This window comes from Macaca fascicularis, chromosome 18 (genome assembly GCF_037993035.2).
Source record: "Macaca fascicularis isolate 582-1 chromosome 18, T2T-MFA8v1.1".
Lineage (NCBI taxonomy): Eukaryota > Metazoa > Chordata > Mammalia > Primates > Cercopithecidae > Macaca > Macaca fascicularis.
In genome coordinates, this window is record NC_088392.1 from 62,930,509 (window position 1) to 62,944,714 (window position 14,206).

The 14,206-nt window shown below is 39.8% G+C and overlaps 1 protein-coding gene across 2 annotated transcripts; it reads left to right on the forward strand.

The window, feature by feature from the left end:
* Nucleotides 1-228: 228 nt before the first annotated feature.
* Nucleotides 229-13,871, forward strand: AQP4 (aquaporin 4). 2 transcript variants are annotated; one of them, XM_045377919.2, is made up of 5 exons: nt 229-3,061; nt 3,365-3,779; nt 4,671-4,835; nt 5,114-5,194; nt 9,461-13,871. In XM_045377919.2, exons 1-5 carry the CDS (start codon nt 3,015-3,017, stop codon nt 9,737-9,739), a joined length of 987 nt encoding a protein of 328 aa, XP_045233854.2. In that variant the 5' UTR covers nt 229-3,014; the 3' UTR covers nt 9,740-13,871. The 2 variants fall into 2 exon arrangements, with proteins under 2 accessions (XP_045233854.2, XP_005587045.2); XM_005586988.4 differs by having other exon boundaries at nt 229-278.
* The last annotated feature ends 335 nt before the right edge of the window (nt 13,872-14,206 follow it).

A 14,206-nucleotide genomic window follows, 5' to 3' on the forward strand; every position in this document is an offset into this window, starting at 1 on the left:
GGCTGAAAAAAATAAACATAACGTAAGTAAATGTTTTTGCATTCCTGAAATGCCCTGTGTCTACAGTGATCAGGTACAGAAAAGTTACTTCAAGTTCAAATATAACTTAGCGATTGCCACATGGTGCAGAATCTTTCCACCCCTAACACTCCAAAAACCCAATCAGACAAGTGGCCGTAATCTGACTCCCAGCACACAGGGAGCTGCGGGGCAGGCAATGAGAGCTGCACTCTGGCTGGGGAAGGCATGAGTGACAGACCCACAGCAAGGCGGTGGGGGTAAGTCCTTCTTTGCCTTAAGGGATCAATGCTCAGGGCCAAAAGATGAAACTGTCTCTTTTATTTCAGATGTTTGTGCCTTCTTAGGCAGAATCTGGAAGGCAGCTATGGGGCAGGTGGGTGGTTCTTTTAGATCTAAGTACTGGGCATTTTCAGAAGAGAGGCATAGAGAAGGTAGAAGAAAAGGGATGCTTTTTAGGCAAATCCTCCGTATGTTTGAGATCTGCAAAAGCCCAGGAAAATTACCTTATGGAGGTAAATCTAGCTATAGTGCATTTCATCAGAAAAATTACTCACCCAGATGCTCAGCTGTCCTGGAGTGGATGAGGCTGAGTGTTCAGCTAGAAAATGATGTGTCCGATTCGGTACAACCGGGTCACATCAACAAATCCCCTTTGTTCTGGGGCAAAAGAAGCAAAACTAATTGTATTGATCATTTCCAGTGAGTGTGAACATGTAAGGGAACACTGACAATAAAAACAGGGTGCTATGGGTGACGCTGGGGTGAGCCCTCATAAGGCCAGAGATATGTCTATGCTGCCAGCAAACTTCAGGATTCACAGCCGACTGAGGCTGGTACATCTGCCTTGGAAGGAGATCAGATTTTTGTGGATTAAAAAAAAAAAAAAGCTAAAAAAATTCTTAAAGAGTATGTTTATGTTTTGTTTTCAAGTTTTGCACTCTTTTAAATTTCTCTGGCTGATGAAAATTTGAAGCTGAAAGAGCAACTGAGTTTCTTAAATTAGGTCTCTGGAGAGGTAGACAGGTGCATGAGAGACCAAGCAGGGAGAGAACTCGGGAAACGGCAGAAGTGAGAGGTGAAGCGGGTGAGCAAGGCGGCTGGCCTTTTCTGGGTCCCACCTTGCCTGGTGTCTCCTGCGGGGCTGAGAAGGACGTTTTCTGCCCACCTAGCTTCCTTAGCCTCCTATTTTGTCCTCCTCCTTCTCCCCACTAACCCTGACCACAAACAACAGCACCTGTGATCGCATTTTGCCCCCTTTGCCATCCCGGCTACAGCCCTGGGCTGCCAGTGAGTTCAGAAGTGACTCTCCTAACTTCTTCAATGTGTGACTTTCCTGAGTTTGCCCTCTTTGGGAATATTTTTAGTGTCTCCTCCAGGGTGTCCTCCCTGCCCCATTCCAACTACCGTTTTTGTTTCTTTACATTCTCTTCCTCTAGAGAGTATGATGTCATTGTCATCCCACCTGGAGTTTTTCATACTTCTGAGATTTGCTTCACTGGGGCAGGGGATGCATGGGATGTGGCTGGCCACCCTGCTGTGGAGCCATCTCTTCCTTTATCCTGCCACCCAGGCTTAGGCAAGAAAGGGTTTTTCACCCTCCACCTCTAAAGCAAAGCCCCGTAGCAAACTAAGGGTTAGGCTGAGCTGGAAATTCCCCTCACCCTTTTTGGCACTGCATTTCCTCACTACCCATGCAGAAAGCAGGCTCCTGGGAACATTCAGTGACATGGGGAAATGAGGGCCCCGCAATTTGTCAGAGAGAAAGCCACAATAATATTAATCTCTTAAAGTACTTGACTTTCTTACCTAACCCCTTATGTGGTCCTCTGCAATTAGATTCTTTGGTAAATGCTCTCCATACTTCTTGGCTCTCATGACTATCACAGGCAAAGGACAAGGACAAAAGTCTTAGATGACATGGTAACTGGGGTAATTGCCCCCACAAAAGGGCAGTCCTAGCCATTTCCTCCCAGAATGAGCAGTTGGCGTCAATATCGTCAAACCACCCCTTCTCTGCTCCAAAGATCTAATGACAACAAGAGGGATATAGACGGGAGGAGAAGGCGTCCTCCCTCTCCCAGACTGCCTGCCCACCACCCTCCCCCGAGAAACTCCGCAAGGTGAGACGCACTGTCCTCTAAGCCCATGTAACAGAAAGCCATCAAGAAAACCTTAGAGAAAAGCCGTTTTCCATAGAGCCTTCTGCTCAGGGGCCCAAAGTTTCTCTAGCCACACCCCCTTTTCCTGACTTCCCGAGCTCTGCACCATGAAGGCAAGAAGGGTACAGGGGCGTTGCTGGCACACCCCAGCCTCCAGGCTCCCTGTGGCAGGTTTATCTGCATTTGTACGGTCAGGATCAAGGGGTGAGAGAGGGTCGGGCACGAGGAGAGGCTGTTCTTCCTCCCCTAAAAGCATCCCCCACTCCCATCTCTCCCCACCTCCAGCGGCCAGGATGCAGCCGGGCCGGCGGGCAGGCCGGCGGGCTCGCGGGGCCGCTTGTGTGTGTGCACCTGGCTACTGCCCCGAGCCTGGCACGAGCCGGGAATGGCCGCTGCTCCGCCCTCTGAGAGGCGCTGCAGGCTCCCTGGGGACGGAGGTTGACACGTCCCTGTGCCGCACGCCCAGATCTGGGCGGTGCGCGGTGTCCCTTGGGCAGGCTCAGCTCCCGGACTCCTCCCGCTGGCAGCCTGCTCGCTCCTGGCGCAAGGGAGAGTGAGGGAGAGTCGCTGTCCCAGCTGAGGCCCCGCCTGTTCCCATCGCCCTAGCTAGTGACCAGAAGCTCCTCTCCCCTCAATGAGTTCACTTTCTCAAAAGACAGTCTTCAGCACCCTGGCTTCCTAGAAGTCTCCCCCTTAATCCAGAGTCTTGGGGGAGGGGGAGATTTTCAGAATGCCATTTCAAAGCAATCAAATGCAAAGCTAGAAAAGACGACCCCCCCCCCCACGCATACCTTGTTTTAATACTTTATGTTCAAAATATAAGTGGCATGTAAAATGTACTTGAAACTTAAAAAACTTGCTCTAAGGGAATTAAGTACAAGGTAAATATATTTTATTCTTAATCTTTTAAGGAATTTGATTTAGACATTTTCCTTTCTAGGGACAGTTTGGATAATTTTCCAGTGAAACTGGATGATCTTTGAATATTAAATCAAAGGAGACTAGAATAACAGTCTCTTGACTATTCATGAAGGAGCTTTAGCAGAAGCATTCTTTCTTGGTGTTCTAATCACGCTTGGCAGCACCTGCCCACAGTACCCGAAGATGGCAGGCCTTGTTCCCTTCATCCAAATTCATAAACCCGGTTGTAGTGGCTTCTGATGATGACTTGTTTCTCTTTTCAGTAAGTGTGGACCGTTGTGTACCAGAGAGAACATCATGGTGGCTTTCAGAGGGGTCTGGACTCAAGCTTTCTGGAAAGCAGTCACAGCGGAATTTCTGGCCATGCTTATTTTTGTTCTCCTCAGCCTGGGATCCACCATCAACTGGGGTGGAACAGAAAAGCCTTTACCGGTCGACATGGTTCTCATCTCCCTTTGCTTTGGACTCAGCATTGCAACCATGGTGCAATGCTTTGGCCACATCAGCGGTGGCCACATCAACCCTGCAGTGACTGTGGCCATGGTGTGCACCAGGAAGATAAGCATCGCCAAGTCTGTCTTCTACATTGCAGCCCAGTGCCTGGGGGCCATCATTGGAGCAGGAATTCTCTATCTGGTCACACCTCCCAGTGTGGTGGGAGGCCTGGGAGTCACCATGGTAGCGTCTTTAGCTATTTTCAAACTAGGACTCCAAGCTTCTTGCAAACTCTTTGCTAAATAATGCCTTGGTGGCATGAGGCACATCCCTAAAATAGCTAATTCACTCCTAAGGAATTTTTGGATGATTCTTAATAGTGTGAAAACTGATTCTTGCAGTGTTTAGGTATATCTGTAAGAAATCATTGTTTTTTCTTGAGTGCCCTAAAAATAACAAAATCTAGGTGGCCTGAAAATTGTGTTGGTTTTTACCTCTCCTTCTCCCATTCCAGTTACTATATTGACTTTATATTTAGCTTAATGCATTTTCCTTACAATTATTTGTTCACTAGCAGAAAAAAACTTTTCTTGTCGTGTTCATAAGATGTACAATGATCTACATAAAGGGTTGTGCTTAAAAAACATAGACCTCTGATCCTAGTTTTGTTCTTAGCTGATTAGGAGTATCAATTGTTAACTCAGCACCAGGGCTGATTAAAAAAATAAAAAAAAAAAAAAGCACATGGCTTAAATTTTAATTGAAATATATATTAATTAATTTAAACCTAATTAATGGATTTAATCATTGCCTTATGCAATTACAAGGCTCTCAAGAAATTCTTTTACGAGTTAAGTGCTGCAGTGGCACATTTTGCTTCCTTTGTAGAAAAGGACATTCAGCACAAACTCCTGCTTGGTCATTGTAAGAGTAATTATCTGTGATGACCCAAAACGAATGTAAATTTATTCCTTCTTTTTGGGGGATGAGAGAAGGAAGGCCTCAGTTGAAGGTGGGGTAGAAGACTTACCTTTATTTTTACACAGATCAAATGTGCCTTTCACAGTGATACTAATACATTGTCATCGAAAATACTCTTGCTTCAATTCTGATGGAATATTTTTCTTTCTCTAGGTTCATGGAAATCTTACCGCTGGTCATGGTCTCCTGGTTGAGTTGATAATCACATTTCAGTTGGTGTTTACTATCTTTGCCAGCTGTGATTCCAAACGGACTGATGTCACTGGCTCAATAGCTTTAGCAATTGGATTTTCTGTTGCAATTGGACATTTATTTGCAGTAAGTTTCCAAGTCCATTTATATAACCAATCCCACCTCATTTATCCTCACTCTAGCTGGCCTGAAGATGTTATGTTTTACAGCAGTTGCTCTTTAGTATCCAGCCATGACTGTCCATTTTAGGTTATAATTTTTCCAACTGCGCAATAAGAATGTTGATCTAGCTGCTAACATCTTGAGGTTCCTCTAAGTGACAAATGACAGCAAATTGCAATGAATGATACTTGCTAGTAGCCCTGTTTCAGCAATGTCTGAAGTTGTTTTCTTGTTTCCTATAGATCAATTATACTGGTGCCAGCATGAATCCCGCCCGATCCTTTGGACCTGCAGTTATCATGGGAAATTGGGAAAACCACTGGGTAACCCTCATATTGATAGTCCCTATCTTCCTACAGTTGAGGACAATTACCTGTGGGACTCTTTTATTTTTTATTATCTTGCTTACTAGTTTCTCTTGCATTTCTCTAACCTTGACCCCCACTTTATTTACATCTTTTGTAAAGACTAGGGAAAGACTAGCACAGATCTGCTGTAAAACATCTCTTATATCTGTTCTAGGCCTTCAATAATAGTTTTTTCCTTTTTTGAAGCACTATTTTAGACACTGTACCTGACAGATTGCAGCAGAATACACTGTATATAGAGGTTGCGCATGTGGATCAAGTTAAAGTCAGCATGGTGTAGTAAATACGGTGTTTAAATAATTGAAAGTAAAGTCTTCCCAGCAATAACAGAAAAAAATTGCAAAAAAAAAAAAAAGAATGAATGAAATACTTAAAAGCGCTGCCCATAGCAAAGATATTTACCCTTTTTTGTTTACAAATGCTTAAACTCAATTAATAGTATGTAAGTTGCAAATATTTGAACTGCAGATGGTGTCGAATAAATAATGCAAAGGTTTATGCTATCATCACCATAACCGTAACTGGAAAAATGAATGACTCACAGAAAAGGCTCACTTTTCAGTCTCAAACCCAACCTATTATAAATAAATATTTATGAATGTAGTGGCAGCGCTTCCAGAGAATAGCAGTGTCCATTTAAAAATATTATAATTAATTTTGTTTCCGTTGTTTCTCACAGCAAAGAAATTTAAATCCTTTACAATTAAATAAGTAATGCAGCAATTGTGAAGGCCACCAACATGCTAACTTACAATAGCCAATAAAAATACAAGACCTGTAAGCCAGCTTCAAAGAAGGCTGGCTTTTATTATAGCTTACATATTGCAAATGTCACTTGCAACTTTAAAAAATTCATGAATATAACAGAATATGCCCCTTGTGTTTATTCAGACAGTGATTACTGACCTAGTCACAGCCATTCATCTATGGTATACACTGCAAAGGACAAGAAAATGCACCACTGCTCTGTGCATTCACTTCTAAGAAAAGTATACCAAATCTTTAAAAGTAATCTACAGCATTAAATAACAGAATGAGAGTCAGTGTTCAAATCAAGACTTGGCCAACAATGCCATCCATGAGATTAGTCATTTTGCCACTGATACCTCCATTTTTGTGTCAAAAAACGTTACCACATTAACAGAAATGGAAATTTCTAGTGAGTAGTATATGATCGTTTTTTTCTTCTTCTTTTTGAGATGGAGTCTTGCTCTGTTGCCCAGGCTGGAGTGCAGTGGCACGATTTCGGCTTGCTGCAACCTCCTCCTCCTGGGTTCAAGAGATTCTCCTACCTCAGCCTCCCGAGTAGCTGGGATTACAGGTGCACACCACCATGCCCAGCTAATTTTTTTATTTTTTCATAGAGACAGGGTTTCACCATGTTGGCCAGGCTAGTCTCGAACTCCTGACTTTAGGTGATCCACCCGCCTCAGCCTCCCAAAGTGCTGGGATTACAGGTGTGAGCCACAGTACCCAGCCCTGATCTTATAATGAAAATAGAACTTTCAGTTCAACAAATTAAATTGAAACGATTTTGTCATTAACAACTTTTAGTTAAATTTATAAGCACTTGAAAATGTAGATGAAAATATATATTTTATTAATTACTTGTCAGTTGTAGTAAGCTAGTTAAAATTTAAATAGTAGGAAAATTCTTAGCTTGTTGATTAAACCAAAAGTTTCCCATGTTATATTATACCAAACTTAATTCTACTAAAAATAGCAATGGTTATATGAAATTTAGAACTAATTTAAAGTATATTTGTAGGTAGAGAGATTAGGAATAACATTAAAATATTAATTGGGTTTTTTGTGTAGTATAATGATATTATTTTAGTTTTCTTTACACTTTTACACATTTTCTAGATTTTTAGCAATAAAGAGTCTTTAAAGTACACATGACTTCATTTTGAAATAGCAACCTGACACTGAGATTTGTTTATTTTTGAGAACATGCATCTAGGTATCTCACTCATAGATGTTTTGGAAAGGGTAGTAATTATTTTGCTGTTCTGGTCTCCCTCGTGGGATTTGTAGCCTGTGGAATAGTATATGTCTAATGAGACCTTACTAAAGAAACAAAGAGCAAAGACATTTAGAGGAGCGCTCCCATTTCTCCTTTAAAAGAGCATAGAGAAGATAAAGGCTCATATGGGTTTTTTCATGTTCAAGAGAGGAACTTGATTCTTCCAGCCACTCTAACAACAGTTTCCCCGTGAATGTTATGTCTTCAGCCTCAGCTTAAATTTTGAATTTTATTTAAATCTTACAATGAGGATGCAAACTGAGATTAATCTGCAGAGGGTGTTTTAAACAAAAAGCATCCATCATGTTTTTTTTCAAATGAGTAATACAGTGGTAAACAGTATACTACAGTGTTTGGAACAGTGTTTCAAAAGAGAGGTTTTCATTTTGTTTTTTGTTTGTTTGTTTGTTTGTCTGAGACAGGGTCTTACACTGCTGCCCAGGCTGGAGTACAGTGACATGATCATGGCTCACTGCAGCCTCAACCTCCCTAGACTCAAGTGATCCTCCTATCTCAGCCTCCCAAGTAGCTGGGACTACAGGCGCACACCACCAAGCCCAGCTAATTTTTTTGTATTTTGTAGAGACAGGGTTTCACCATGTTGCTGAGGCTGAATCGAACTCCTGGGCTCAAGCGATCCACCCACCTTGGCCTCCCAAACTGCTGAGATTACAGGGGTGAGCCACTGTGCCCAGCCTCAAATGAGAGGTTTGAAGTCAGACAGGTCTGAAATCTCAGCTCAACCATTTGCTAAGCACAAAATCTTAAGCAAGCTTCTTACCCTCTCAGAGTGTCACTCTTCTTTTCATAAAATGGGAAGAATAATAATATTTATCTCATAGATTAGTGTTAGAATTAAATGAGATTATACAAGAAAAGTGCCAAGTACGGCTGGCTCGGGGACAGTGCTCAACAAGCAGGGTTTCTGTTGACCAAGTGCGTCTGCTAAAAAAATGTCTAATATTCTACAGCACACATGTGCTCTAAAGCAAATGTCTGCACTTCATTCAAACTCAAAACTTTATTCTAGGTGCATAGTTAATATGTAATAATTTCCGGCCGGGCACGGTGGCTCATGCCTGTAATCCCAGCACTTTGGGAGGCCAAGGTGGGCAGAACACGAAGTCAGGAGATTGAGACCATTCTGGGTAACACGATGAAACCCTGTCTCTACTAAAAATACAAAAATTTAGCCAGGTGTGGTGGCGGACGCCTGTAGTCCCAGCTACTCGGGAGGCTGAGGCAGGAGAATGGCGTCAATCCGGGAGGCGGAGCTTGCAGTGAGCAGAGATCGCCCCACTGCACTCCAGCCTGGGCGACAGAGGGAGACTGCGTCTCAAAATAATAATAATCATCATCATCATCATCTCCATTTATTGAAATCCTCTGGAATTGCTACTTCTCAACTATCCATAAACTCATGTTTTTTCACCAAGCCACCATCGTAAGGAACCACATAGATGAAAGCTATCTGCACAGTAATGAACACATGAGGTTTTCATTTAAATCAAATCACCAAATTTTGGAAGCCTGGAATGGAGCAGGTAGTACTAAGAACTAAAAACTATTAAGTACTTTACAAGTAATATTGCACTTAATCCTTTTACCCCATGAGGTTTGTATTATTATAATCCCCACTTTACAGATGGGGAAAGTAAGGCTTTGAAAGTTAAGTAACTGATACAAGCACTCACAGCTCTGCTAAGTGGTAGAGCTGGGTTGGTTTTGATCATGCTGACCTGAATAATGGAATCCCCAAAAGATAAAGCCTGTGTGATGATCATGATTATGCAGGAAACCAGTGAAAGATGGCAATATTGAGAAAATAAGAGAAGGACTCTCCACAAATTTTTTGTCTATATTAAAGAATTCTTAGCTCGCTTAATTTGTAATACCACCAAAGAGGAGCTATCTTTACATTAAGGATTATCATAAGATGGAAAGAACATAATTAATGAAAAGAGAATAGGAGATGAAACAGTTCCTTCTTATTTTCTGTTCAAATGCTGTTTAATGATTTATGGATCTCTGATGAGGATTTGGTGTTTTTTCTTATTTCCTCTCCAGTTCCCCTCTTTTTGATGCATGACACAAATACACTCTTAATTTAACCCAGCTAGATTATATATTCATGAGCTGCTCAATGGAATAGCTTCTCTCTACTTATACTCTATCCTCTTCCATCTTTTCCTTAGATATATTGGGTTGGGCCCATCATAGGAGCTGTCCTCGCTGGTGGCCTTTATGAGTATGTCTTCTGTCCAGATGTTGAACTCAAACGTCGTTTTAAAGAAGCCTTCAGCAAAGCTGCCCAGCAAACAAAAGGAAGCTACATGGAGGTGGAGGACAACAGGAGTCAGATAGAGACGGATGACCTGATTCTAAAACCTGGAGTGGTGCACGTGATTGACATTGACCGGGGAGAGGAGAAGAAGGGGAAAGACCAGTCCGGAGAGGTATTGTCTTCAGTATGACTAGAAGATCGCACTGAAAGCAGACAAGACTCCTTAGAACTGTCCTCAGATTTCCTTCCACCCATTAAGGAAACAGATTTATTATAAATTAGACATGTGCAGGTTTGTTGTTTCATGTCATATTAGTCAGTCTAAACAATAAATATTTCATAAATTAGCAAGGAGGAAAGGAAGAAACCTGTTGTGAATTTCAAATCTAAAAAAAGAAATATTTTTAAAATATGCTTAAGCAAATACATACCTATTTTATCTAGTTACCTTTCATTAACAACCAATTTTAAATGTGTGTCAAGATTTGGTTAAGTCTTGCCTGACAGAACTCAAAGACACGTCTATCAGCTTATTCCCTCTCTACTGGGATATTGGTATGGTCAATTCTTATTTGAATATTTATTCTGTTAAACTAAGTTTAACAATGGCAAAATACAGTATGTCACAGTCATGCACATAAAAGAGAGAAAGTATAACAAGCTCTTTCATGAGCAATCCCTTATTTATAGAGTAGCTCAGCAAAAGAGCATTAGCCAGTGTCACTGCTAATCAGTTACTTCCTTCCATTTATATCACAAATACCCAAGTTTCAATTCTAACTTCAATTCATAGTATTTCTTCTTCCTCCTCACTGCCTAAAGTAATGTGGGACTAAAGCCAGAAATTTGAAAAGAATATTCAGAAACCCTTCCCAAATCATAAGAGCACCTATTGAGATGCAAGACAAGCAAACTCATAAAATCTTGTAGAGGCAAAGTTACCATCATACGAAAATCACAAACAAAAAGGAAATCTGTACTCTTATCAAATGGTTGATCTGTTTTCAGTGCACACCCTCAAATGCGCCACACCAGTTTAATGATCTAAGCTCTTAACCCCTTTACCACTTTGCTTATTTTTTAAAAATTTATCGGCAAAACTGGGGATTTTGTTTGTAACTTTGGTTATCTATATTTAAACATTAGCTGAGACATATTTTTGGTAACAAGAACTTAGCTAGTTGAGTCCTGGCTTTTTGTTGATTATTAAGCTGTGTTCACTCTAGAAGGTGTAAAGGCCCTGTCCCAATCTCGGCCCTCTCACTTCTCATGACATTTGTTGATAATCTTTACTGCATGTGTAATCATATTTGAGTGAATTAAAATGTATGACAGACAAGGTACAACATGGTTGTAGAATAAAATGGTAAGGACATCAGATCACTCTGTATTCAAAGCTTACCAGAAGACCAATCTTTCATTTCTGGATATATTGTACATAACCCAACACATTTTTAAAGTATTTTTGTTACTGACTCATTTACTTGTCAAAATAATTTGGCTTTTTGTCCTGCTTTGCCTTTTGTCAGTAGAATGTTCTCCAGAAACCCCAGTTTCGGTCATCTTAACTAGTCTAGTCTAGCTGTTATCTTAGACAAAGTACTGCATATGTCAATTTCACTGAACAAAAGCTACTAGAAGTAAAGCAGAAACCTATCACCGCAAGGAGTGACTTGTGAGTAACTGATGATCAAGGGCTGTCTTCTCTTAAGCATGGTTCCAACTGTGTGTCACTTTTTAGCATTAATGGCAGTTGTGTGTCTGTGGCAGTGAGATAATGGACCACTATTAAACCTGATTCTCTTCGGTGCTAGGAAAGAGTGATGTGTGAGATTCCCAGAGAGTCATCACACCACTGTTATGCCTGGGAGTGCCATTGGCATACCGCAGGTGCCTAAATCCCAGGCCCCTTTCTCAGGGGGCGTGGCCACACCACACACTGTGCCAGTGACATATGGTTACTTCCTAGCAGGGATGGCACCTATGGAAACTAGGGTGCAAATCTCCCAAAGATGGTTTACACCGTCATTTCAAATGTTTGCACAATATACCACTTAGAGGCTTAAAATCAGGGTGGTTCAGTTCAAAAGGTAATATCAACCATCAGCAAACATGTCAATTTAAAAATAAGTTCGGTTAACAAGGAAGTGTTAAACAGATTTTTTGAATACACTTACAATATACTGGCTTATAATCATTTTTATTCTGCCATATGGTTTATTTCATATACACTCACTTTTACACTCACTTCCAATTATAGTATTCAATAAGTTAGGGTTTTAAAAAAGTGAATGATGTTTTTGTAATTTGTTTCTAGGAGCTAGCAGAGAGCCTGGCACATAGTAGGTATTTGAAACAAGTGTGTTAATTAATAAAAATATATAAATCTCATTTGAGATTTAAGAATATAAATAATTTTCTTTTAATCTTTATTTTGCTCAATATTTAATAGGAAGCATGATTTCAAGGACTACTGAAGGAAGGCAATATAAATGTGAAAACCATAAAATATATTTTTTGCATTCTACTATTTTTAGGGGCATGAAATGAATGAAAGCTTTAGCACTTTTTTCCCCCTACATATGAGACAACATATTTTTTATTTCACTCAAGGCTCTGCCAGTAAAAAGTAATGAAATTGTACCTTTCTAATGACATCTATGCAGCAGGGGTCTATCGCCTTGTGGATGGCACCAAATTATCCAAGTGTATTAGAAGACTGGGGCTTTTTTCTTTAATCCCTTCTTATTAATGAAGTGCATAGTGCTGCTCCCAGGAGACCACTGCTGACAGATACACAGAGAAGAGATCAGAGAGGAAAAACTGGGAAGACATAAATGAATTATACCCAGCCATGAAACAATGCCAACTGTCTCTTCCCTAAGGAGTACAATTACCCTAAAATTGTAAGGTGGTCCCTACACTGAAAACGCACATAGTTTGTCAAAAGTGTACAAAAGGGAAGGAGTCCGATTTTAAGCTTTCAGGGGACCAGAATTCGAATGTATGTTTCCATTGTTGAAGATAACATTTTCTTCAAAGAGCCTTAACCTTTTATACTGGAAGGAAATATTTTCTGGACCTAAGTAGTTGCCTAAATTTAAGATTCCTACACGTTATTTCTGCCATTGATGCTTTTCCTAAACCCTTATACTATCTTTTTATCATGTGAGCCTTTTCTTAATGCAGCTCCTAGGTGCTAGCTAGAGCCGCTGCTCAGTATTGAAGATTTTACAAGAAGATTAGAAATCTTTGGAAAATATCTGTGATGAAATTGAGCTATATGATTTATTAGAGATCTGACTCCAAAGAGCACAGAATACTGTTCTCAGACCATGAAACCAGACAATACGTGTATTGGTTTAAACTCGATAATAACAGGAAAATCCCAAAATAGAGCAGTAAATTCAAATGGTAGGATGAATCCTGGAAAACCTCCGATTGCAGCATGTTGACACCAACCTCACATGTTATGAACATTTCACATAGAAATTGCCTTTGTGACAACTGAAGATGGCACAGACAACCTTATCAAACAATATAAAAGCCAATATAATTTCTCATTGTAAGTACTATGGAATATGCAAATTCAGAACATTTTATACCTAAAGGTAATTCTGTCTTTCCTAATGTGTTTATAACACGAAAATTATTGGAAGATGTGGTTACTATTTGGAAAGCATAATGTAACAAAACTCTCTTTCGTTACCACAAATTTTGTGAGTTTAGTACTTTACAGATTGTCCCATAAGGTCAGTAGCTTTTGAAACCCATAATTCTCCAAAATAAATGAAAGACATTTAATTCAAGGATCAAAAATTGTGGCCACTTTTGCAAATGACTACCTATAGCCTGTGAAAATACATTTCAAAAAATGTCATGTGCAATGAACACTAAATGTAAGAGCAGTTACAGTGTGACTCACTCATGTTAAAAAAATCAAAGAGCTAAAAAATACATCTAATTTATGTAACCCATTGGAATGTATTTCTAGGTTTTCTTCAGGATTAATTAAATAAACATGCAATTTATGAAAACATATAAACAATTATTTATCACTTTTATGACCCAAATCACAATAAAATTGTCATTTAGGATAAACTGGGGAGAATAGACTGAACATATGGTTATATTCACAGTTATTTATTAACTTAAATGTTATTCCAACATTAGAGCTAATGTTAAAAAGATTTAAACTGTAATGTCTAATATTTGGAATAATATATTAAAGTATTAGCATTGTGGTTGATTTTCACAAATTATGTTGCATCTTGTACTACTAAGCTCGTGAAAATAAACATTCGGATGTTTTAAAAGGTAAACATGTTTGATGAAGTTAAAAATTCATTTGTAGTTAGATCTTAAGATGATCCTTTAGAATGATCAGGAGGTTTTGATATTTAAGTATAATCAACACCAAAGGAAATGGTGGTAGGCCCATGAAATCAAATGTATTTTTTGAAAGCCTGCAGAGTATACACTGTGCGATGCCCTGATACAGATAGTGAAAATTGTGTTTGTACAGGCTTAATTCTGAATGTCCACATCTATGCAAAATAAACCATTGGTTATCAGCTATCATTACGGTGAATCTAAAAGTGAAGACACAAACAACTGCCACTAGTATTGCTAAATAAACGATCCGTCCGCAGGCCAT